The sequence below is a fragment of the Plecotus auritus genome, assembly GCF_963455305.1.
Source record: "Plecotus auritus genome assembly, chromosome: 4".
Lineage (NCBI taxonomy): Eukaryota > Metazoa > Chordata > Mammalia > Chiroptera > Vespertilionidae > Plecotus > Plecotus auritus.
Genome location: NC_137775.1, coordinates 92212165 through 92237786, shown reverse-complemented (window position 1 = coordinate 92237786; position 25622 = coordinate 92212165). Strand labels below are relative to the sequence as shown.

The 25622-nt window shown below is 58.3% G+C and overlaps 1 protein-coding gene across 2 annotated transcripts in view; it reads right to left on the bottom strand.

Annotated features, from left to right (window-relative positions):
* Window positions 1-3600: 3600 nt before the first annotated feature.
* TFEB (transcription factor EB) overlaps window positions 3601-25622 on the bottom strand; it is a 47443-nt gene continuing 25421 nt past the window's right edge. Inside the window, exons 2-9 of one of the 2 annotated variants that reach the window (XM_080664497.1) lie at window positions 10212-10443; window positions 9886-10140; window positions 8873-8950; window positions 7121-7241; window positions 6972-7028; window positions 6425-6500; window positions 5676-5823; window positions 3601-4710 (exon numbers count right to left, since the gene is read on the bottom strand). In XM_080664497.1, the coding sequence (XP_080520623.1) occupies window positions 4222-4710; window positions 5676-5823; window positions 6425-6500; window positions 6972-7028; window positions 7121-7241; window positions 8873-8950; window positions 9886-10140; window positions 10212-10421 (1434 nt within the window). In that variant the 5' untranslated portion in view covers window positions 10422-10443 and the 3' untranslated portion in view covers window positions 3601-4221. The remainder of the gene's footprint in view (window positions 4711-5675; window positions 5824-6424; window positions 6501-6971; window positions 7029-7120; window positions 7242-8872; window positions 8951-9885; window positions 10141-10211; window positions 10444-25622) is intronic. The other variant, XM_080664498.1, reaches the window with a different exon arrangement.

Sequence of the window (25622 nt, the reverse complement as noted above, 5' to 3'; positions counted from 1 at the left end):
CTGCCCCTGGGGCTGCTGCCCCTCAGCCCCGCGGCTCCTGCAGCCAGCCCCTCGCTCAGGGTGGGCGCTCAGGTTTGTTGGGCAAATGAATGCCCACCACCTCCCAGCGGCCCTCTTGCCCTCAGGTGGAGGGGAGGGCTCTTGTCTGAGTTGAAAGGAACCACAGGTCTGCTCAGCCCAGCCCCGTTGTTCAAGGGAGCAGCGGAGGGGAGGCCCAAGCTGCGGTGGATGGGGTCTGAGAAGGGCTATTTCTGTCTGTCTTAGGGGGCACAAGCGTGAGCTGAATGAACAAATGATTGACCACATGAGTGCATGACCAAGCGGGTGAAGGTACCTCTCCCCAGGGACAGAATCTCAGCTGCTCCCTCACTCGGCCTTGCAGCAACTGGACTGACTCGCACCCTGGGGAGCTTCCATTTCACAAGCAGGGCCTCCATCTTCAGGGAGACCTTCGCAGGCCAGTGGAGAAGTTTCTGGAAAGTCTGGTTCGGGAGGTGGGGGGAGCCTTCTTGTTATTTCTGGCCAGCTCTACCGCCCTGTGTCTGTCCTAACTCACAGTGGGGCTCAGGCCAAGTCCCTGGAACCTGTGGGCCTCGGTTTCCCCAAGTGCACGTGTAAAGCAGGAGGTGGAAACCCATGCTGAGGCTCAGGGTCAAGGCAGCAGGAGGGCCGGGCCCGGGTGCCAGCTGAGGGGAAAGGGCACTGCCCACCACTGCACCTGCCCTCGCCCAGACTGAGTCCTGCCGGCCTCCCCTGCTGCCCCACACCCCCAGCTCCCTGGTTCCCCCCCCCCCCATCCTGAGCCCCGAGCCGGGTCCTTGCTGGCGGCAGGCGCCGCTCCCGGTCTCACAGAAGACAGATCGCTCCCTTAATCACTCTGGAAAAGAACCCCAAGCCGATATAATATTATAATTAATTAATTCACTAAAAAGGTATTAAATTTCTCTCCCCCCTGTGGATATTATCTGAATTCATTGACCTTTAGAAAAATCACCCTCTAATTGTAACCAGGTCCAAAAGCATTTGCAGCCCGTCCCTTCTACATTAATAATATCTTCCCGGACCCGGCTCTGGCTGCTTAAATATTGTATAAATTCCACTGCCCCCCTCAGAAAAGAGAGAGCAAAGAAAAAATGAGTCTGGAGGAGCCTGAGAGGGGGATGGGGCCGGACCCTAAGAGGTGGAGGTCTCGGGGGCAGAACAGGAGGTGAATTGATGGGGCTCTTTCTAGTCATTCCAGCTGACATACCAGGGGGCTTGGAGGAGCACAGGAGGGAAAGGGGGCATGAGTTGAGAGCAGGAGTATTAAATTTGGGGTTCCTTTTTTGGAGGCTGAGGGGTGAGGGGAGAAGATTCATAGTGTGTATCTGATTCTCATCCGAGTCAATGGCTCCAAACAGCAAAGGAAGAATCGATTTAAAGGAACAGTGGGTGATGGGAACCTGTGAAACTCTGAGGAGGCATTTCGAGGTTCTGCTTCTCCACTCTCCCCACCCCCAGGCTTCCCGACAGGTGGTGGACAGGCCTTGGGGGAGGCGTGGTTGGACGGGGAGGACACCGAATGCTGAGGAGGTAGGTACTAAGGAACAGAGAGCCAGTGCCACCTGACCTGGCCTGAGCGGGGCCCACAGCCCATGCCTGCCCTTCAAACTCCTGTTAATTCTCCAGGCCTCAGGGGCATCCTCGGTGAGGTGAGGGGTCAGACAGGCCCATGCCTGCTCTCACCCCCGCCTACTCACCCACCCCACTTTTTAAAAATAACTCCCCCCTGTGGACCTTCAGTCTGGAAAGGTGTTGTCTGCCCCACAGAAAGCGCGGATGAAGAATGCACCCCTCCTGCTTGCTCAGAGGTGCTCATAGCCACAGGCAGGAAGCCGTAGGCCTGGCTCCTCTCCATGTACCTGGCGGTTCCTGCAGACCAGTCCAGACGTGAACTTTCCGGTGGCTTGTGGAAATGGGAGGTGGCACCTCCGCCTGTCTTCACCAGGCCCGAGGCGCTGCAGGGCCCCAGGCAGACTGTGTGGAATGTGCAAGGAAACCCAGACTGCCGCCACCCCACTCCCTGACCCCCCCTCAACCTGGTTGACAACTGTTAGCTCCTGACCCTTTGGCGCCCTCTTGTGGGTGGAGCCTCACCCACACCCTCAGGCCTGCCCAATGGGCCACCAGACCCTACTTCCCAGGAGCCCAGGAGCCCAGGGGCCAGGAAGCCAGCAGGCGGGTGGATGGTGCGGATATGGTGGTCTTGAGGGGCTGCGTGAGGGAGCTGATGGGAAGCTTACTCCGCTGAAGGAATCCTCAAATGGGGTTCTCCTTCAATCACCTGAGGGACCAGCGGCCTTCAGCGTTCCCGGACCCCCACCCCCTCGGTGCCCAAACAGCCACACCTAGACCCACCAGGCATCCCTCAGCTGGGACCCAGGGCTTGTCCCAGGAAGGACTGGGGGGTGCTCCCAGTGCCGGGGCAGGTCCCTGGCAGTGGGGTGGGGCCTGGAACTGGAAGGAGGTGCCAGTTCCCCAGGCTGGCTCAAACTCCACAAGGTCGTCCACTGCTCCATCTGACCTTGAGATGAATCCTCAGCCCAGTGCCATCAGCGCCGAGCCCGGCCCCTTTCCTCCCCACCCCTCACACGTTAATCGCTCAGCGCGGATTTGATCTCCTGCTCTGCACAGAGGACGCTGCCCTCCATTTTCATCCTGGGATTTTCTTATTTTTTTAATTAGGCCGCTTCAGCCTCCCCGGGTCCCATGAGGGGAAATCCATTTTGATCTCTACCTGAAGACACAGGGGAGTGGAGGGAGAACTAGGCAAAGCACCCAAAGACCTTCTCTCCCTCCCCCGACACCTGGAGTTCAAGCTGCCACTCCACCCCTTGCTGCGCCAAGCCCACTTCCCCTTCCTGGGCGAGGTCATACACCCCAGGCCCTGGGAGCAGAGGCCCTGAGAGCTACTCTGGGGTGGGACTGAAGCCGAGGGAAGAACTATCTGGCCTGAGCCAGTAGAAGCCTGTCCTTGGCTCCACCCAGTGTCCTGCGTGCCTGCCTCCTTCCAAACCAGTTCACGTGGGTCCTGGTTCCCCAAACCCAGAGGACACCCCTTCCTTACTAGGGAGTGGGTGCTGCTAGTGCTGCTAGCTAGAGACTAGAGACACTAAGTCAGCAAGCAGAGGGGCCCGAGTTCACCGAGGGAGGGGAAGAATCCGAGAGGTCGCCACCACGAGTGGGGGTGGGGGACAGGAGATACGCACCCCCTACCCAGTCAGGGGTAGCCTGGGCCAAGGGTGTCCAAACAGCCGCAAAGAACAGTAGACTCAACCTAGTTCCCCTCATCACCCTGCCAAGCAGCTCTGGAGGCGAGGCTAGCGTGGCTGCAGCGCCATCTCGTGGCTGCGAGGAGGGACTTCTCGTCAGCACCAAGCCCGAGGAAGGCTAGCTTGCCCTAGGCAGGGCTGGGGAGCTGGGGGGACCAGATGACAGGCTTGTTCCCTCCTCTCTGTATCCCCCTGCCCTCACCCCCACTGGGTCTCCAGAAAGGAGCCCCCTGGGTTGAATCCTCCCGTTCTCCGTCAGCCCCAGACCCACTCCAAGGAGACAGGACAAGCGGGTACAAAGCACAGTGTTTACTAAGGCACAAAGTGGGGAGACTGGAGGGGAGCTGCTCTTCCAGTAGAGACCCCACACTAGCCTGAACCCAGCACCCTCTGCCAGCCACCCCCGCTCTCACACCGCCTGGCTGGGAGCTGTTAGCACCAAAGGGGGGCTGGGGGCGCCCCACCTGTGTGACGGGCGTGGCCAAGCTGGAGGATGGGCTTGTTGCCATCTGAGTCCCAGAAAAGCAGGCCTGGGCTCCCCCTGGACCAGTCACTGCTTCAGAGAAGGAACTTCCTGAACCCCCTGCTCCAATGAGTCCTTCATTGGTGGGGTGGGAGCTCGGGCTCAGAAGACAGGACCCTCCAGACCTATTCTCACCTCCAGCACAGCCCCTGGGGCCAGGTCAAGGCCTCCTCCTGCCCAGCCCCATCAGAGGGCTGCCCCGGGAGTACTGAGCCGGGTGGGGGCTTCTCCCGACCCCACAGGCTGCCAAGCGGGCACTAAGTCCAAACAAGGGGCCGAAGGGAGGAGTGAGGCAGGGCAGGTGGCTACTTCACACACAAGTGCAGCCTGAAGCGGGGAGGGAGGCGGCCCTGCCCTCTCAGCCCCCAGGCCTGCCCGTCCCCAGGGTCACAGCACATCGCCCTCTTCCATGCTGAAGCTGCTCCTTCGGCTGCTGGCCTTGGAGGCCTCGGGGGACATGGTGGAGAAGAGGGGGTCGGAGGCCAGCGGCAGCAGTGAGTTGTCCAGGAGCATGAGGTCCAGGTCCTTCTTGGACAGGTTGGGGAACAGGGAGCCGTGCTCTTGCCCCATCGGTTCCGGGTAGCCTGGGGGCCCTTCGTCGCCCCCACCCCCAAAGCTCAGGCTGTGGCTTAAGTCCAGATGGTGGAATGGGGACGGTGGCTGGGGTGGCTGGGCCGACGGGGGCAGCGGGGCCTGGGGTGGCAGAGTTGGCAGTGACTCAGGGTCGGGAACCTCGGCCCTCAACAGCAGTGCCTCCCCCGGGCCCTCCTCGCTAGGCAGCTCCTGCTTGACCACCTGCTGGGCCAGCTCAGCCATGTTCATGCCGGATGGGGAGGTGGTAGGGAGGCCGTGCACTCGAGCCTGCATCTCCAGCTCCTGTGGTGTGGGCAGACAGAGGGCTAAGGGCACACACCCATGGACACCAGCTGCCCCCAACCCCTGCCATAGCCCTTGCCCCTCTCCCGTGGCATCCAAGACCACAAACTGTCTCAGCATAGGGTAGCTTCCCCTGTGTTTTTTCAAACTATAAGTCACAACTCATTAGTGGGTTCTGAAACCACTTAGTGAGTCTTGACCAGCTCTCCCTCTATTTTCCTTAATTGAAATAGACTTGCCTAGACTAGACTAGACTAGACTAGAAATTACCAGAATGCACTGCATCTATTAAGGAGAGGTTCTTTGATGAAACTTTGATCTTTCACTTTGAGTGTGGCTATGTGTGCTGTATTGTAATGCAAATTAGTTATCTACTGTGAGAAACAGAAACAGGAAAGTTTAAAAGCTTCAGTCCAATCGCCCTTTATGTAGATGACCAGCCTCAGGTCCAAAGAGGACAGAGGCCCTCTAGCCAGGACTAGACTAGAACCCGTGGCTCCCGGTGACTCCCAAGCCTTGGTTCTTGAGTTGGCCTCTATGGCGATCCTTAGCACTATCACCAAATGGTTTCAACTCTCTGCCTTCCGTACACGGTGGGTTTGCTCTTTCCTGCCCCCTTGAGGTTAGGTGTAGGCATGCACTTGTATTGATCAATTAACTGTAAGCAGAAGTGTGATGAGTGCCACCTGAAGAGTAACTATGGCTTTAAGAGCCAGCTCTAGATGTACCTGTCCATTGCCCTGGGTCCCAGAATGAAGGTCTCACGGAACAGAACCTCCAGCTGATACTTGCTGCTTAAAGTTGCTAGGAATGTTTGTTACCAAACCATAACATCCTGACTAATACATCTTCCCTTCTCATGGCATCATTCCCATGACTTCAGTAAACACTGCCCCTGAGGTCAAGAGCCAGGGCAGGGGTCAGGAGTCAGAGCTTCCCAAGAGGTCCAAGTGCAGGGGCCAGACCTGGATTCGCAGCCAGAGCTGCTTATTGGTCATCTCTAGGCGCCGAGAGTGGTTCTCAAGCTCCCGGGACTTTTGCAGGTCCTTCTGCATCCTCCGGATGTAATCAACAGAGGCCTTGAGGATGGTGCCCTTGTTCCAGCGCACGTCCCTGCAGGGCAGCAGAACCAGAGGTGTGTGCTCAGGGCGGCCAAGGATTTGCCATGCACTCCGTGGGTGGGAATGAAACCCAGCTTTGGTTTCAGAAGCCGATGCCACCTGTCCCAACTTTGCCCAGGAACCTCAGACCCAGCCAACCCCTACCTGTGCCTGAGGCTGATCTCCCTACCCACGGAGCAGGCCCTCCCAGGGACTTCATTGCCACACCCACCTCCCTAATCCCATAGAACCAAGCGATTCAGAACAGCCTCTTCCCCAGCCTTCCATTTCTGCCACCCAAACCCATACCCGTCCTTGACCCTCATGCTCCTACCCCAAGCCCTCTCCCCACCAGTCCAATGTCCTCAACAAACTTTCCCACATGGTTCCTCCTCCAGGAAGCCCCCCTGCCCCGCCTCACTCCAGAACATCTGCTCCTGTGCCTGGAGTTTCCTGATTTGAGTGAAGGAGGGACCTTTTCCCAAACAGCTGATAAGCTCTTAGAAGGCAGCAATCAAGGGATTCTCTTCCCGCCCTTCCCCCTGGCAACCAGCATGGGGCTGTTTGTTCCAGCCCCTGCCTAGCCCCTACCCTTCCCCCAGAAACCCGCTCACAGGTCGTTGGCCTTGGGGATCAGCATTCCCAACTCCTTGATGCGGTCGTTGATGTTGAACCTCCGTCTCCTTTCAACTAAAGGTAGCACATGCAGGAGGGAGCAATTAGAGGCATGAGCACCCCACCTGGGGAGAAGGGCCCAGCTCGAGGAAGGGTGCCTTAGCCTTCTGGGAAGTAATGGGTGTCCAAAGGAGTGGGATCTCTACGGGATGGGGGTGGGGGGATGGAGGGAAGGGCGCAAGCCGGGCACCACCAAGGGGCTCTGCGAGGGAGGGCTGCCAGCAGGCCAAGCTGCCTGGGTTAGGACACCCCCACTGCCCAGGAGTCCCCAGGTTCCACGCCCAAAAGCAAACAATCTGATAAACTCATTCACTCTGAGGTGCTAGGGATTTCATGACTATCTCTCCCCTGGAGCCCCTCTCCCACCCCTTCCAGAACAAGGCAGTCTCAGTTGGCCCAGTCCCACCAAAGGCCTTGGGGAGGGAAGGCTTCCTAGAGCCTGGGCGAGAGGGAGGCAGGGGAAGGGACTGGGTGGGGAGGACTCACTTAGGTTGTGATTGTCCTTCTTCTGCCGCTCCTTGGCCAGGGCCCGGCTCTCAGCATCTGGAGGCCAGGAGAGAAACAGGGAGGAGCTGGGAGAGAGGGAGAGGAGGGGGAGGTGGGGGCCAGGACACAGGGAGGCAGGGAGGAGGTACCTGTAAGCTCACGCTTCTGGGTCAGGTCGGCTGGGCAGGAGCTGCTGGTGACACCCACCAGGGAGGCTGTGACCTGAGGGTCACCACTGTACACGTTCAGGTGGCTGCTGGACAGCGGCAGCTGTGGGGTGAGGTGGAGAGGGGGGCCCAGTGAGCAGCCCCCTCTCTGTGAGGGGTCCTCACTAGGGCCCATCGCTTCAGGTCAGTTTCAGCTCTAAGGGGCCGCAAGTTGCCGGCACCAGAGGGGTCAGAATTCACTCGGGGCCTCTCCAGCCACTCACCCCCGCCTTCCTGGGAGTCTGTGGAGTCCAGGGCTGAACAAGCCACAGGCCTCAAGAGTTCGGCGTACACACGGGGCCTCCAGGAGGTAGTGAACAGCCAGGTACAAGTTTGGGAGAGGATCTACCCCCAGGCTTTAGGAGGTCCAGGGGCAGGGCACCCTATCTACACTGAGGTTTTTTTCAAAGAAGTCCTGGAGGGCGTGGAGCTGCAGTCCTGAGCAGAACTGAGAGGAGGGTCCTACCGGGGTGAGTGCGGACTGCCTGCGGGAGTGCAGTGACCCGGGGCAGGCAGGAGGTGAGCTGGATCCTGGCGTGCTGGGCTCAACTTGCAAAGACCTGGGATTTGGGGATGAGCAGCCAGTGGGGGTGTAAGCAAGTGCCTGGCAGGAGCAGATTTGGGCTCTGGAAAGACCCCCAGCTCCTACACAGACACATACAGAGCACATCACAGGCCCAGAGCCCTACACGGTGCAGAGGCACCCCACAGGGCACACAGAGACCACGAAAGGGACCGGGGGTGTGGCCTCTCCCTCCCTAGACCTCGATGCCCCTGCTGAGCTACTGGACAATGTCTCATTGGCTGGGGATTGAGGAGTGACTCCTTGAGTTCCCAGTGTGGAAAGGGGGGTAGGAGGGGACGGAGTTTCCTACAGTGGCAAGGGCTGGGTCCAAGACCAGGGCGGCAGGCTCAGGCCCAAGGGGCAGCAGTAAACAGCAGAGGTTCAGAACCCCCAAAAAGGGGTGGGACACCTGCACCTTCCCCTGCTCAGTGTAAGTACGTGTCACCTTTGTGCGCAGCTAGCCCCCCGTTTCTTGCTGTGTCTAATCTTCCCACCATCCTGCGAGTAGAAGACATCTTCCCTATCTTGCAGCTGAGAGCAAGGACCCAGAAGAGTGAAGAGACTTCACAAGGTCACAGCCAAAGCCAGAAGCCAGGCCTCTTGATTCCAAGCCTGGCTCCGTCCCACCTGCCGCCTCCCTCTGCCCAGGAGGCCCAGAGAGCATTCTCGCTGCCAGAGGCTCTGGAGGAAGGGGACAGAGCCGCCATGTCACTCGCCCCATGGAGTGAGGCCATGGGCCTGTGCCCGCTGGGCCCTAGGCTTAGAGAAGGGGGAGCCCCGGAACCCAAAGGAGTTCACCAGCTCTGGGCCTCCTTGTGGCCACTGCTGCCCCCAGGAATGCTCCCTGCCCCCCTTTGCTGAGGCCCAGCACCGTGCCCCCTGCCCCCACCCCACAAGGGAGCCTCCCCAACGGCCCAGGCACCTGTCCCTGCTGAAGCCGCATCGTGTATGCAGGTGGACGCATGTCCCTCGGGATCCTAGTTGTCCCAGGCCCAGGGCCCTCGTTACATGATTTGATGGAGGCGACCCGATTCTGGTTCTCTCCAGACTTAGAGCCGGGGAAGACCTCAGCCCCTCCCTCTGACACCGCCTCTCCCTCTGGCACCGCCACCCTCCCTGGCCAGCAGTACCGTATTGGGCATCTGAGATTCAGGATTGATGAAGCCCAGGACATCATCCAGACACATAATGTTGTCAATGACGTCAAACTGAAAGAGAAAAGTCTGCCTGGGGAGGGCCCACCAGGAAGGCAGGGCTGCCGGGGCCCTGCCCTGAGGCACCTTGGAGCCCACCCTACTCCACTCCTGATGGGGGGCTGGGGGGGGTGGGAGGAGGAGCCCATACCTTCCAGGTCCCACAGCCCCAGGGCCCAGGCAGGTCTCCTCCCCAAGGAGCCAAACTGCCCGGGGGATTGGCTGTGCAGGTTTCCTGTGAGCCTCCCAGCAGGCTGGGCTCCCTGAGGACAGGGCTGTGTCCCCTCAGACCGGGGCTCCCTGAGGACAGGCCTGTGTCCCCCCTCAGACTGGGGCTCCCTGAGGACAGGGCTGTGTCCCCCTCAGACTGGGGCTCCCTGAGGACAGGGCTGTGTCCCCTCAGACTGGGGCTCCCTGAGGACAGGGCTGTGTCCCCTCAGACTGGGGCTCCCTGAGGACAGGGCTGTGTCCCCCTCAGACTGGGGCTCCCTGAGGACAGGGCTGTGTCCCCTCAGACTGGGGCTCCCTGAGGACAGGGCTGTGTCCCCTCAGACTGGGGCTCCCCGAGGACAGGGCTGTGTCCCCCTCAGACTGGGGCTCCCCGAGGACAGGGCTGTGTCCCCCTCAAACCGGGGCTCCCTGAGGACAGGGCTGTATTCCCTGAGACTGAGGCTCCCCGAGGACAGGGCTGTGTCCCCCTCAGACTGGGGCTCCCTGAGGACAGGGCTGTGTCCCCCTCAGACTGGGGCTCCCTGAGGACAGGGCTGTGTCCCCTCAGACTGGGGCTCCCTGAGGACAGGGCTGTGTCCCCCTCAAACCGGGGCTCCCTGAGGACAGGGCTGTGTCCCCCTCACACTGGGGCTCCCCAAGGACAGGGCTGTGTCCCCCTCAGACTGGGGCTCCCTGAGGGCAGTACCTTGGTGGCAGCCATGGGCCAGCTCCTCACTCACCTCCCTCTCAGGGTTGGAACCAATGTGCAGCATGGCCATGGGGCTGTTGGGCGCACTGTTGCCTGCTGAGGAGGACACCACATGGCCAGCCCGCACCCCCGGAGAGGCGGCTGGCAGGGGCTTTGGGGAGCCCTGGGCAGGGCTGATGTGGGCAGCAAACTTGTTCCCGTAGGTCTCGGACAGGTACTCCCGCACCTTCTGGTCCCGGGACTGCTGCAGGTGGTAGGAGGTGGGGTTCTCCAGGTAGGACTGCACCTGGCAGGGGAGAAGGCGGCTCGAGTGTGTCCAGGGACACGCAGGAGGGGACAGGCTGGAGCGAGCCCTACCTTCAGCACCTCCCCGGGCACAGGGGGTGGAGACTGGAAGTGGACCGGGGTGCTGATGGCCGGGGTGGGCGGCCCCCCCAGTTGCTGCTGCTGCTGCTGCTGCTGCTGCATGTAGTGCATGACGGCCTGCTGCTGCATGCGCTCCCGCTGCTCCTCCTGCTGCGCCTGCTCCCGCATGAGCTGCATGCGCAGCCCGATGCGCGACGCCATGGCGGCTGCTGGCGCTGGCTTCCTGCGGACAGGGGACAGGTCTGTGAGGCGCGTGGCCGCTTCAGAGCACTGGGGCTTGGGGAGGGGCCCAGACAAGAGGGAGTGCACCCATTGCACAGCAGACGCCGAGGCCCAGAGCAGGGACAGGATTTGCCCAGGGTCACAGCAGAGCCTGGAATGCAAGTGCCCTGGGTCCTGGGGCAAAAGCGGATTCCTTCTGCTTCGCTCGCTGCAGGTGTCAGCCCCCAACACTGGGGTCAACCTCCCTCCGCTCCCTCACACGTGGGTCCTGTCGGATCTGACCTCAGGTGCGTCCTCGTTTGCCCTCCACCTCGCTCCCACGTTATCTGGTTTCCTGGGGAGCCTCTTCCTTCTCTTGTCTCACTAGATTCTACTCAGAACTCAGTAATCGGAGGGATCCCGTTCAAGCCTGAGTCAGATCCTGCCCCTCCCTCTGCTCAGAACTCACCATGGCTCCCACTTCTCTCAGTAAAAGCCCAAGTCCTCACCAGAAAGGGGCTCCGGGGTCTGGGCCCACCTTGTGGACCCTCTGACCCCGTGCCGCCTGCTCTCCCCTCTCCACCTGCTCTAGCCACCCCGACCCTCAAAGACACCAGGTGCGCTCCCACCTCAGGGCCTTGGCACTGGCTCTTCCCTCCGCCTGGATGCCCTTCCACCAGATCCCGAGTGGCTCGGGCCGTCATCCGCAGTTCCTTCATCTTCAAGGGTCATAAATATCATCTACAGAGACTTTCCATGACCTCCTCCTTTAAAACTGCAAAAGTCCCCACCTCTTTATGTTTTTCCGTATCACCTATCGCCGTCTTAAATATTATGCATTTTTGCTTAGTTCTTTCATTCACTGTCTATCTCTTACCAGGAATGCAAGCTCCCCTGAGGGCAGGCATTTTGTCTGTCTTGTTCCCTGTTGTCCCTTTGGCCTCGAGCCCAGGGCCTGTGACGGCAGACCCTATCGCTCTATCGAGGCGCTGCGTGCGGGGAACATTTGCTATTTATGAACCGGCACTGGCCACGCAGCAGCGAGCCGACTGCAGCCCCTGAGCTCCTGGAGGCCACGGTCCAGCAGTAGAAAGGCAAATCGGAGGCCATGACAGCCCAGGGCAGGGAGGGCCGCTCCAGGCACCGGTCCTGCCAGGGCTCCCAGTGGGCCTCTCACCGCCCGGCACGGCAGCCTGAGCTCTGACGGGCTCGGGTGGGATGGGGGGCTAAGGCCTCCAGGCTTAGTCTGAGAGGAGACAGGGCAGGACAGAATGAGGCCTGCAGCAGGGCCCACTCTGTCCCTGGCTCACTAAGTGGCTGGCTACATCCTCTCTGAGCCTCCGTCTCCCTGTGCACAATATCGCCATCTTAATATTTAATATTAGATAGGGTAGGCCTGGGTGATGTCTAAGGTCCCCCCCAGCTGGGATGGGCTGAGACTCTCTGAAAGGTGGCCCAGACTCCACACAGGTCCTGGCAGGGGCTGGAGGGTCCCATCCCAGGGATATTGCAAGAAGCGTACGACTGCATGGTTGAGCACGTGCTATCCAACAGGACAGGCGTGGGCTTGAATCCCAGCTCTGCCGCCTCTTTGCTGTGTGCCCTTGGGCAAGTCACTTAACCTCTCTGAGCCTTAGTTTTCTCACCTGTAAACAGTTTCTACATTAGAAGATTGGTGAGAGTGTTAAATTATAATAAGGCGGCTTGAGCAGCGCCTGGCACTGGGGAGGCTGAGTGGGTAATGGATAGGCAGCGCTGGCAGGGTCAGCTGCCGTGCAGACCAGAGGCCAGAGCTGCACCCTGGGGCCTAAAAATGGGCCCAAGACCTCTGCGGGTGGAAAAGGAAAGCACACAGCTGACAGGTTCGGTCAAATGCCAGGCACCAGACATAAGCATGAGCGGGAGGTCCTGGCCAAGATTCCATGAAAGTCACCGGACCCTGGGAGTAACAGCTATCCACATGTCTGAGCGTGTACTGTGTGCTGGTGCTGTGTGGAGCACTTTAGCTCCAACAGCCCCACGAGGGAGTGTTCGGTATTATTCTCCTTTTACAGACAGGGAAACTGAGGCACGGGGAGGTCAAGGATCTTGCAGAGAAGACAGTGGCTGGGATCCAATCCCAGGCTGTGGGGAGGAGCTTGTCCCAGGTTGCATGTCTGGTTGGTCCAGGGCCAGGAATGGAGTCCAAGCCAGCGGACCCCCAACCCAGTCCCCGTCCACCACCACAGTTGCTTCCCTACCAAGTGGGACAGCACCATCGCCTCCAGGTCCGAGCACTCAGAGGCCCTCCCTCACCACCGTCCTCCCTTCTCCGCCCTTCTAGGCCAGGAGGTAGTCAAGGGGCCACCTCAGCCGCAGGGGCCTCTGCCCAGCTCTCAACCAGACAGTCCCAAGGAGAGAGGGGCAGACACCCCCCTTCTGTCCCTCCTCTGTCCAGTAGCAGGGGCACAGCTGCAGCCCCCACCCCTTTCCTGTGCCCTTAGGGAGCGGGAGCCTGTCTTTGACCCACTGTCCACCTCACACAGCAGTCCCGCGGGCTCTGACCCCAGCCCAGCCCTCCCCGCTCCCTGTAGCTGCCCCACACTCACACAGCAGCGCTGGGCAGCTCCTCTGCCTCAGGGACAATCTCACTTCAGCTGGCCTCTGGGGAGGGGCTGGGCCTGGCAGTGCCAGCCGGCGCGGGGAGACGGGAGGGGGGTGCGGGGGGGGGGGGGGAGAAGGAGCCCCTTGTTTCTCTGACAAAGGGCTGGGCTGGAGCTGGCTCTGCCCGAGGAGACCCCAGCGGGCCCTTGCGGCCGCTCTGGCTGCCCAGCCTCAGTTTGCTTGCGTGTCAGGTGGACGCAGGACTCCCGGCACCACCGCCCTCGGGGACAAGATCTCAGAGATTGTGAGCCATGCGGGGCCTGGGCATCAAAGGCTGTGGGTCGTCCCAGCCTGTCCCCCGGCCTCGACAGGGTGACTCAGTGACCCATTGTCAAAGCTGTCACCCCTCACAGAGCTGCTCTTCCCACACAGTCCCAGTCTCCTCCCTGAGCCCCTGGGCTGGGTGTGGGGTTGAGGGAGGGACTTGATGGGGTGGTCCAGGGGAGACCCTGGGCATGCTAACCTTACCCGCCAAGCACACCTGCTCACTCTCAAATCTGAGGGACCATTTGCGGCCTCCCCAGTGCCCGGTCTTGGCAGAAAGAACAGAGGAGGGACACAGGGGAGCCCAAATGCCCCGTGCATGGTGAGCACATGATACAATATGCACATGATGTATTCTAGAGCTGTACCCCTGAAACCTACATAATGTTACTAACCAACTCACCCCAATCCTATCTAATAAAAGAGTAATATGCAAACTGACTGTCACTCCAACACACAAGATGGCCACCCCCATGTGGTCAAAGATGGCCACCCCCACGTGGACACAAGATGGCCACCACAAGATGGCCGGCAGGGGAGGGCAGTTGTGGGAGATCATGCTAGCAGGGGAGGGCAGTTAGGGGTGACTGGGCTGGCAGAGGAGGGCAGTTGGGGGCGACCAGGTCTGCAGGGGAGGGCAGTTGGGGGTGACCAGGCCGGCAGAGGAGGGAAGTTGGGGGCGACTGGGCCTGCAGGGAAGGGCAGTTGGGGGGGACCCAGGCCTGCAGGGGAGAGCAGTTAGGGGCGACCAGACCTGCAGGGGAGGGCAGTTAGGGGCAACCAGGCTGGGAAGGGAGGGCAGTTAGGGGTTACCAGGCCAGCAGGGGAGGGCAATTAGGGGCAACCATGCCTGCAGGAGAGGACAGTTAGGGTTGACCAGGCTGGCAGGGGAGGGCAGTTAGGAGCAATTGGGCTGGCAGGGGAGGGCAGTTAGGGGCGACCAGGCAGGCAGGGGAGGGCAGTTAGGGGCAATCGGGCCAGCAGGGGAGCAGTTAGGTGTCTATCAGGCTGGCAGGGGAGTGGTTAGGGGGCAATCAGGCAGGCAGGCAGGCGAGCAGTTGGGAGCCAGCAGTCCTGGATTGTGAGAGGGATGTCCCAGATTGGAGAGGGTGCAGGCTGGGCTGAGGGACACCCCCCCCCCCATGCATGAATTTCGTGCACTGGGCCTCTAGGAAAGTAAATAAAAAAGCAAAAGAAAATGCTTCTGGACCTCTCCCAGCATCAGGCCTCCAGGCCCCCAGGCCTGGGAAGGGTTCCCCATGCATGTCCTCAGCAACCAGGAGCCTGGAGTGCCTGCTGCTGAGCACTGGGGCTGAGTGCTTCCCCCAGCCTTCTCCCTGCCCCATCCCCACACAGCCCTCCTCCTGAGGGGAGGGGGGTCTGACGCCCCAAAGAATTCCTGCCCTGCCCAGTTGCATGGAAAATGCAGCAGGGACTAAAGTTTCAGCCGAGAGAATGAGAGCCACCCCCATCTGTGCCCTTGGAACCCACAGGCCACTTCCTGCCACTATTTACCCAGAATCTCCCAGCCGACTCTACCTCTGCCCTGAGCTGACTCTGGGCTCTAGCTTAGTTATGACCAAAATGAGCTGCACAGTCCAACAGACTCGGCTGGGGACCCTGCTCTGCCCAGACTGGCTGGGTAACGCTGCGAAAGCCACTTAACCTCTCTGTACATTGGTGTCCTCCTCAGTAAAATGGAGCCTCAGCTCCTCATGGGTTGTTGGGAGGATTCCAGAAGACGGTGAGGGTGCAGAAGTGTCAGCTGACTTCAGGCCCTGCTCCATGTTCCCTGGGGCTGTGGAGGGGCAGGGGTTCTCTGGGACAGCCCTTAGGCACCCAGTTTCCACTCTGTGCTCCCTCCCAGGCTCCTATGCTCAGGACCAGGGCAGGCTTCTACCAGCGTGCGTGCGGGCCTCCCTCATCAGTCACCTCACCTCAATATGAGCGGCTGAGCAGAACCCTTCCTGAGGGAAGATGTGGACAGAGGATAAGGAAAGAGGGAGATATCGCTGCCTCCCCCTCCGCCCCCACCCCCACCCCCGTGAGACAGACAAAGAGAAAGAAGACCCCAGAACAGAAAAGTCTTGACATAGGAAAAAGGACCTCAAAGATACATCATAGAGCGGAAAAGGCAGACTGCAGAATGAAAAGTCCAGCTTGGGCACTCAGCAGGAAGTGGGTACGTGTGCAGAAGAGATTAGAAGGATCAGAATGCTTTTTGAATGCTTGCCTGGACCAGGGCTGGCAAGTGCTTTTCAAACATTAACTCATCTCTTCTTCATAGCAGCTCTGTGAGGTGACGACCGTGGCCCCCAATTTTCAGGGAGACACTGAGGCACAGAGACGTAAAGTAACTTGCCCAAGGTTTCACAGCAGATAAGCAGAATAGAAACTGGATGCAGGCAGCCTGGCTCACAGCCCCCACTCTTTATCCGCTGTTCTGAGCTCCCCAACACCCCAACTGCTCAGAGTGGTTCCTGCTGGGAAGGGGAGTGGGGGGATGGGGAGCGGTAAAGAGGGGGTTTTATAGTTTCTTATTCCATTTTTGAATCACTTACTCTTATTGTGATATGTGCTACTTGTGTGATTCTTTTAAAACAAGGGAAAAGGAAGTGTGAGGGGCCCACCCTGCTTCCAATCATGTCCAAAGTTGGGGTCCCCCACATCTACTTAGAGCCTGGCCCAAGCCCTGCCCTGCTCAGTGCCATAGTTGTTAAGCCAGCCAAGGGCCCTGGGTGAGGACACTGATTGGCCACCAGAGGCCTGGGGCCAAGGTCAGAAGGCCATGCCAGTTGGAGTTCTAGGGCCAGGACCCAGGGCCCGTCGCAGTTTCCACTCTGGCCCAGGACAAGAGCCTTCAGAGACAGCACCATCTGCAAGCCCCTGACACTGCTCTCAGCTGCGGCAGACCCTTCCATGGCCGGGCGGAGCTGCCCCGGGGGCCTTTCTGCCTTCCAGGTGACCCTTTAGAAATTGGAGCAGGAAGCAGAAAATGCACACGCGCCACTTGTCAGCAGCTCCGTTCCTAAGCGATGCCGACAGAAAAGCATCCATGAGCCCCGTCGAGGACATGCACTGGGCCGTCACAGCTGCGCTGTGGAGAGCAGCCCACCCTAGGAAACACCCTGGTGCCCATCGACAGGAAAATGGGCAAGAAGTGCGGTCTGTCCAAACACTGGCGTGCTACTCACGAGGAGTGTGAGCCCACTGCCGCTGCACACAGTCAGTGACTCGCAGACGTGATGTTGATCGAAAGGAGCCGGACACCAAAAGGCATACAGCGTGACCAATGCTTATAAAGTTCAAAAACAGGCGAAATGAATCTCTGTTAGAAGCTGGGTTCCTGGTTACCGAGGTGGGGACTGACAGGAACATGGCCCAGGACGGCTTGGGCAGGGGGGGCTAGGAATGTTCTGTAACTTGATGTGGGCGTTGGGGACACTGGAGTGTCAAGTTTATGAAAATGATCCAGCTGCTCACAATTTGTTTACCTTCTGTGCGTTACATTTTCATTTTAAAAAATTACATAAGAGCCAAAACCGGTTTGGCTCAGTGGATAGAGCGTCAGCCTGCGGACTGAAGGGTCCCAGGTTCGATTCCGGTCAAGGGCATGTACCTTGGTTGCGGGCACATCCCCAGTGGGAGGTGTGCAGGAGGCAGCTGATTGATGTTTCTCTCTCATCGATGTTTCTGACTATCCCTCTTCCTTCCTCTCTGTAAAAAATCAATAAAATATATTTTTAAAAAAATTACATAAGAATGAGGGCAGATCTTGAATAATTTAAAAGGAGAGTTGCATAAATTGCCCTCCCACCCAAGTGTGGCTACAACTTTAAAATTCCTTGGATACCAGGCAGCTCAACACAACTGCCCAAGTGCAGCTGGTACACCCTCTTTGGGAAAGCAATTTGGCAATATTTACCAAAGCCGTAAGGAAGTAATGCTAAGTGCAGGAACAGCTTTCCGCATAAAGATGCCCATCACCGTCTACACAGAACAATGAAAAATGTCAGTACACAGCAACAGGTCGCTCAGCTAGAGTGTGGTGCTTCCCTCCTGATGGGGTATTCTGTTTACGATAACAACGTGGGGGTATGTCCAGTGACAAAATGTAGGGTGCAAATTGTAAATAAAATCTGATCATCAGTCCTGGCAAGTGTGCGCAATGGTTAGAGCGTCCACCCATACCTGGAAGGGTCTCGGGTTCGATTCCCAGTCAAGGGCACATACCTGTTCTGCAGGTCCAATCCCTGGCCCCAATTAGGGTGCATGCGGGAGGCAACCAATCAATGTGTCTCTCGAATCGATGCTTCTCTTTTTCTCTCCCCCTCCTGCTCTCCCTTCCACTCTCTCTGAAAAGCAATGGAAAAAAATATTCTTGGGTGAGGATTAACAAAAAATAAATTTAAAAAAATCTGATCATCACCATGTACAAATATGTACAGAAAAACCTCTTGGGGAAAATATATAAAATATTACTGTCTTCTTTGGAAGATGTAATTGTGTGGTGTGTTTTTTTTTTTCTTTTAACTTTTAGAATGTTCTTTTTCTATAATGAACATGTATATGTTTTTAATTGGGAATAACATTCTATACTAATAGCTAATGCTTATGAAGTACTTACTATGTGCAGGTGGGTTCAAATCACCTTAATTATCACAATTATTTCATGACGTGGGCAATGGTACTGCCCCCTCCCCCTTTCGGATGAGAACACAGGCGCAGAGCAGTTGGCAGTTGCCAAAGGTCACAGAGCTAGTGAGCGGCGAGGCTGGACCCTGGCCATCTGGCTCCACCACCTAAACCCTCAGGCTTAGAGTTTGGCCTTGGTCCTGCACTTGGGGTGAGGGATGCCACATTTTATTTAGGGTTCCCACGGAAGAATCACCCCTTACAATCAAAGAGTTTCAGCTGATCTCTGATCTCTTTCATCCAACCCAGGGCCAGAGGGTGCCTGGGACGATGAAGTGGCCTGGAATCCCCAAACACAAGCAGAAAAACTCTACCCTCCCTCAAAGGGCAGAGATAATTTCCTGTATTCCCAGAAAAACACATGTCTGGCGGCTGAAACAACACAGTGCGCGAGCCCAGAGGCCAGAACGCCTGTTTAAGCCATTTATTGCGTTCTGTGCCTCCGGTCAGAAGTTGTCTTCTGACCCGGTCGGCTACAAACTACCAGTTGCACGGGAACTGCGCCATGTGGCGGAGGGAAATCAAACCGACCACTAAAGGAAGGCCTTCTGCACAGGTGCCAGGCTCCCGGAGGCAGGGGAAGGGACCCCATGACCTCCTGGGGAAGCTTTCAGCCCTGGGAAGGGAAGAGAGAGAAAGATTCCAGGACTGGGGTTTGTCTTGTTTTCTCTGAGCCCGCCCTGGCAGAGGAGGCCGCAAAGGAAAGCCCGATGAAACAGGAAACGGAACAAGAATGTCCACATAATCCCCACACCTCAGGAGGCCATTCCAAATTACCAAGGTGGTCATGGTTCCCACAGGGCCTGGGGGCATCAGTTGGGTTGGACCCCAAGAGAGCTAGGGATGGCGAGGTGCCATAAGATTCCCAGGAGCCAGCAGTCCTGCCCACAGGAGGCCGTGGGAACTTGCCAAGTCCTTGAACCTGACTCAATGTCTGAGCCTGGCCTCAGTCTTCCCATCAGGCAAGTGGGGCTTCCCCGCCGGGGCCACCTCCCACAGAGCAGTTGTGCCCTAAGCTGGGATGCCTCTGCAAGGGGGAGAGCATGGGCAAAGGGGAGCTATTACTATTCCATCACTGTTCACTGTCGCTTTGCCCATGCCCAACGGGGCACCTCTGGGCAAGTCTCCATTCTGTTTCTCTTGAGTTTTTTGAGTAAAGGGTTCCATCCATTCTCTCTCTCTCTCTCTCTCTCTCCTCTCTCTCTCTCTCTCTCTCACACACACACACACACACACACACACACACACATACGCGCGCGCGCACAACCATCAAGACCCCAGGCTGGGGCAGAGCAGCCCACAGTAACCCCAGCTCTGTCTCTCCTGATAGGACAGGGCAGAATGGCCTGGACCAGCTTTTCCGTTCCTGGGCACCCTCTTTGCTTCCTCTCCAACTGCCTGGGTTTTATAAGGTGTTTTGTTTTCGTTTTCCTCCCAAAGTTTGTAGATCACATGATTCATGGCAGTGCTACAGGAGAGGCGGTGGACAATGAATGATGCCCACCTTTGGACTCTGAAGAGGTCAGTAGGCAGGCACTCAGCACAGAGCCCACACACTGGAGATACTCACCAAGGCAGTTATTACTATGTTACCTGGCCCGGTGCCGCCCTACAGGTCATGAAAGGCAACAGTGGGGCTCCCTCCAATGCTGAGAAGAGTGAGTGGATGTCACAGTCGCCCCTGGAAGTGTGCTTTGTTTGATTGGAAGGTATTTGGTACCAGGAACAGAAATGAGGTCAGTGGTGCATGCTTTTAACATTTTCATTTTAGCATCTGGGCCTTTTTCCTTTTTATTAAGGTATAATGTTCCCCAGCAAAATGCACAGGTTTTAAGGGTACAGCTCGATGGCTTCTCACCGGTCCGCATCCACAGGTATCGCCGCCAGGACCAAGGTGGAGCACGTTTCCATTCTCTGGAAAGCTCCTTCCAGGACCCTCTCCCAGAGGGATCCGCGGTCTGACTCCATCACATGGCTGTGTCACCTGACCTTGGACAGACTAAAGACTGTGGTGCAGGATGTGGTTCCTGCAACATAATCACTCGGCCGAGTGGGAACACTCTTGGCGCAGGCTGAGCGCCCCTGTGTGTGATGAATAAGACTGGGGAGCAAACAGTGAATTACAGGAGGAAACGAAAGCTCCAAAAGGGTGAAGCAGAGCAAGACTCGAACCCAGGACACATTCCACTCCACCATGCAGGCGCCTGGAGGTGGGGAAGAGGGAAGCCACAGGAGCTCCCAGCAGGCTCAGTGGCCTCCAGTGCCCACAGGAAAGGCTAGGAGCTGGCGTCTCCTGACTGGTAGGCCTGTTGGCCCAGGGCAAGGCAGGGCAATTATGCAGCAAAGGGCGCAGCTTGAAAGGCAATCCCAGACCAGAGGGGAGCCCATCCTGTCCCATCGGGTCTAGCTGGACCTGGACATGAGGCCAGCCCAGGAGGACAGTGGGGACAAGGAGACATACTGAGGGCAGCATGCAGAGGAAGAGGTCTGGGGGGGTCCACCCTTGTGATGTGCACAGATATAGCCCACGCAGTCTCTCTCTCTCTCTCTCTCTCATGCATAGATATAGCCCATGCAGTCTCTCTCCCCCTTCTCCCTCTCCATCTCTCTCTCTCTCTCTCTGACACACACACACACACACATACACACACACACACACACACACACACACACACACACACACACACACACACTAGACCCTCACCCTGCCCCTCAGTGGGCGGCTGCCTTCCTCCTGGGTTGAAGTGGGCAAGGGGACTGAAAGGCCTCTTTCCCTTGCTCCCTGCACACCCCTCCTGGACACCCAGAGCACTTGAGCGTCCTGCCTGCGTCCACACTGCCCTGTTCTCTAGTTGTTTCCTGGCCACCTACCAGTCTCCCAGCTACAAGGAGGCTTCCAGAACAGCCAGCTTTCTTCCTCCAGAACCCACCCCTGCCCTACCCCACCCATCGGACTCCCCAGAATGAGACTCAGGGCCCTCAGAGGCTGCTTGTCCAATGACCCAACACCTGCTCAGTGATCACCCATTCTCTCCGCAGCAAACTCTCCGAGTCCCTGCCAGACACTGGCTACTACATAGGACCTACTGCGGGGTCTCATTTGTCCTCCACAAACCCCTCACAAGACAAATGGCACCTCTAGCAGATGAGAAAACCGACTTAAAAAGTGACCTCTCAAGGTCACACTGGAAGAGCACAGCAAAGTGGGGGTGCAAGCCCAGTCTCTCTCAGGGGTGTGGCCAGCACAGGTGAGGAAGCCAGGGCCCACGGGAAGACGCAGGGACATGGATTACTGTGGCAGCCTTAGAGGGCCAGCCCTTGCTTCTCCATCTGCCAGCTGCTTGGACAGGGAGGGATGGTTGACTCCTGCAGGTGCCAGGGGCACAGAGGACATGCAGCCACACCTGGAGTGGCTTCTAGCTCCCACATAAGGGCTCACTGCAAACCCAGCCCTCCCAGCCTCAGGCCCCGCCCACAGAGCTTCAGGGCCTGCCCCTGCCCTGCTAGGGCTCCTCATCTTCTCCATCACTTGCATCCCAACTCTCACAGCCTCTCCAGTCTCCCCTCAGCTTGGACATTGCAAATGAACTCCCTTTTTGGCCCCCTTTCTAAGAGCTTAATCTGCCTCTGAGTGCTTTGAAAACAACCTCGTTATAATGGAAGAATCCAGACTTTGCTAAATAAAAGAAGACACTAGAAGAGGGGAGGGGAAAGGAAGGCGGGTAAACACCTGTGAGCAGGGACAATTGCATTAAGTTCACAGAAGGTGGCCTTTATCTCTTATCTCCCTCTATAAACCAACAGGTTTACTGCGCACCAGGCAGAGGGAGCAACTGAAGCACAGAGAGGCCCACCGGATCACACAGCTGGTGAGCAGTGAAATTGGGCCCCTGGTCAGGGAGTCTGAACACCCAATCCCTGCCTGCCCGGGCTCCTGAGTGCGGGGAGCACAGCAGTGTGCTGGGTGCCCAGGTGGGAGTCTGTCTGGAGAGGATCTGAGGAGGCAGGGAGGAGGCCTCACGACCATTAGTGGAGGGGCCTTGGCGAGGAAAGTGGGGCAGACGTGGGCCCACTCAGGTCTGGCCTCCTCCAGCACACTCTCCATCCAGCCCCTCCTTCCCTTCAAGCACTGCCTACCCCCACCCCAGAACCACCCAGGGCTGCCCCTGCAGTTCCTGGACAGCTGTGGTCCATCCCCTCACCATCCCCTCAGCTGCATCTGGTCCTGAGTCTGCCCTCAGGCAGACAGCCGGGTTTAATGGAAAGTGCTCTGGACACTGATAGACCAGGGACAGGTACTTAATCTCCCAGAGCCTCAGCTTCCCCATCTGTAAAACATGCTCCTCCCTCGAGTAGGTGAGGGGATGGAAGGAGCTGAAGGGGTGGTGTGCCTGGCACCTCGGAGGTGATCCACCAGAATCAGTTCCCTGGCTGTGTGAGCAGCATCAATCTGGATGGAGCTTAGATGGGAGGGGCCTTTTAAGTCCTCACCATTCAAAGCGTGATCCCCGGGCATCACATCCTCTGGGGGCTGGTTAGAACGGCAGGCTCAGCCCGGCCCAGAATCTGCGCTTTACCGTGGCATCCTAGGAGACATGTGGGCCGTTAACGTCACTTTATTGCAGCTTCTGGAGGCTTGGTCACCTGGTTCCAAGCATGAGCACTGGTGACAGGTGAGAAGAGACGGCAGTAGGTACAGGCTCCAGGTGGTGGGAGATGCTTTAAGGGTCCGGCAGGGCCTTTCTGAACCCCACAGTGAACCTGGGCAAACAGCCCTGACTCAGGCCCAGGAGCCAAGGTGGGGGCGGAACACAGGGCTCCGGGCCGGCTCTGTGCTGGGCTCACTGGGTACAGAGGGGCAGACCAGGTCTGTGGGGAGGCAGCCTGGAAGCTGACATGGTTATCAGTGGAAAGGCAACCCAGACAGGCCACCTGAGACACACCACACACACAGCATCTCCTACACACACACCATGCACACACAAGAACACATACCATCCCCTACACACTGCCTGCGACCTTCCTGCCCTGAGAGCAGCCCCAGCAGAGAGCAGATGGCCTTGAGCACAGTGTGTGTCCTCTGCAGCTGGCCTAGGAGACGACTCCTTTTTTTTTTTTTTTTTAAGAATTTTTTATTGATTTTAAGAGAAAGAGGAAGGGGGAGAGAAACATCTATGTGAGAGCAGAACATTGATCGGCTGCCTCCTGCACGCCTCCCACTGGGGACAGAGCCAGCAACCCGGCATGTGCCCTGACCGGGAATCGAACCAGCAAGCTGTGGGTGTACAGGCCGATGACACTCAACCAACTGAGCCACGCCAGCCAGGGCTAGGAGACCGTTCTTTCCTCCACACGCTTCATCCCGCCCTCTCACCTCACCAAGCCCCAAATCCATCTGAGCGATGAGAAACCCCAGCCCTGCTTGCTTGAGGTTGACAAGGACCCACATGTTAACTGGTCACCTGCAACATGCCTGCTGACCTACCCCTCATACATGAAACTGACCACCCAGGTTGTTGGGGGTAAAAAGCAGGGGAGAGCTCTGACCTCAGGGTCCCTCTGAGAGGCAGCAGCACACAGTGCAGGCTCTGCCCATCTCGCCCACACACTCACCCAGAACAAGAGCAGAGCCCCCTCCCCGACCACACAGCTGAAGGAGGGCAGAGACCTCCCCCTGCCCACAGATGGGTAGTCTATCTACCCCCTCCCCGTCTTTAGTTCAGAAACACACCCCACTGACCTCGTTCACCACCGCAGGCTGGACTGCCAGGGGCCCCCAGGCTCATGCAGGTTCCAAAGAAACCCTAAAATGTGGGGCCAGAACATCGAGCAGGCCTAGGATGCCCAAGAAAGAACCATGGACAAGGGGGTCAGTTGGGGCTGCGGCAGGGTATTGATGTCACGGGTTCTGGAAAGGCCCTTGGCCCCAAAATATCTCCCCGCTGGGTCCGGAAATCCCTCCCAACCCTTTGAGAGTCACTGCCGGGAGAGGCTCCCACCTGAAGCTCTTGTCAGCTAACACCCCTGGGAGAGGCGGCTGACAGCTGGCCCAGAGGGCAGTGGCCAAAGACAGCAGGGGGCGGGGGGGCAGTCGGGCAGTGCTCAATGCTGGTGACCATCACTTCACCAGGCTGCCCTGCCTGCGAGCTCCCAGCGGGAGGGGGCACTGCCCTTCCCTCCTCCCAGAAGGCTGCTTCCCCAGGAGCCAGTTCTCTGGGCCAGGGAGGGGGAGGTCCAGTAAGGACAGGGGCCTTCAGCACCGCCCCCCCGCCCCCCCACACACACATTCCAGAGGAAACCAAGTCCTGTCCTAACTGTCCCCTGAGGAAGGCAAAGTGCTGGCCATCAGGAGGGGATGCGAGCCCTGAGAGAAGAGGGGGGACAGGCAGGGGAATTAACCAGGTTCCAAAATAGCACTGTTGGTTCTGCCTCGCTTCACCCTGCGCAATGTCTGGCAGCTTCTGCTTTCGGTCTGACTCACGCCTGGTGGGGGCAGGACAGAGTGGCCAGCGCAGGCAGAGGCTTCTGGATAACCACAGACTTCTCCCTCCCGACACGCACCTAGGCCGGCTCCTGCCCTGCCCTGCCCTGAGCTGGACTTCAGGGACCAGTGACTGGGAGCACAAAGCCCAAGAACGCCCTGCGGGGGTCCTATCCCAGCCCCACCCACCCAGGGCTTCGCCGGGCATGGCAGCTGTCCCAGCCAGGACTTGGGCTGCTCCTGCCCTGCCCAGGTACACGCTGCCGGCCCATTCCCACTCTCCACGGGAAGTCGGAGGAGACCTGCTCTGAAGACCAGCCTCTCCCCGCAGGAGAAATGACCCCACAGCTCCAGTCCCACCAGCCAGAGGAGCGAGTCTGCTCTACCAGCACCCCGCCCCCCAAGGTATGAGAGAAACAGCACAGTCTTACTCTCAAAATGCACACAGCAGCCCATGCACCCCTTTTTTTTGTCCTTAAACTCCATGGCACAACACTGCCCTTGGCCGGGCAGAGAGGAACCAAGTACCCTGAGCTGTGTGTGTTGGGTGGGGAGGAGCATCAGTAACTTTGCTCTCCCCTTTCATCATCTCGAATCTCCAATCTCCTCCTCCCCAGCTTCCCCCACTGGAGGCAGCTGCCTTGTACTCACTCCTTCCAGATCAAAGATGCTGGAGCCCTAACCTGAGACTCCAATAGCCTCATCATCAACTCCACCTCGAGGTCCCTGTGCAAATTGTCCCGTCCTCCTCCCAGCCCTCACAGTCACACTCCTGTCTAACATAAGGACAGCCACCTTTCTATCCAAGCGGCAGGTACTGGGTAGCTGTGTGCCCTGCCAGCGCCAGCCCTGTCCTGGGCTGGAGATGTATGGCACAGTCAGAAGCGGGAGGACATCAAAGGCAATGAGGTTGGCCAGCACAGGCAGACACACTCTACCAAACCTGGTTTGAAAGTGAAAACATCGAGGGGAAAGGCTGTGGGTGGCGGCTGGGGAGAGGCGTCCAAGGGCCCAGGATTTGGCCTGCCTGCCTGTGTAGCCCAATGAGGAGTTTTCAGTGTGAATGGACCAGCGGATGAGGCATCTGCCCCGTCCCTGTTGCCGGCCCTTCCCCGTCC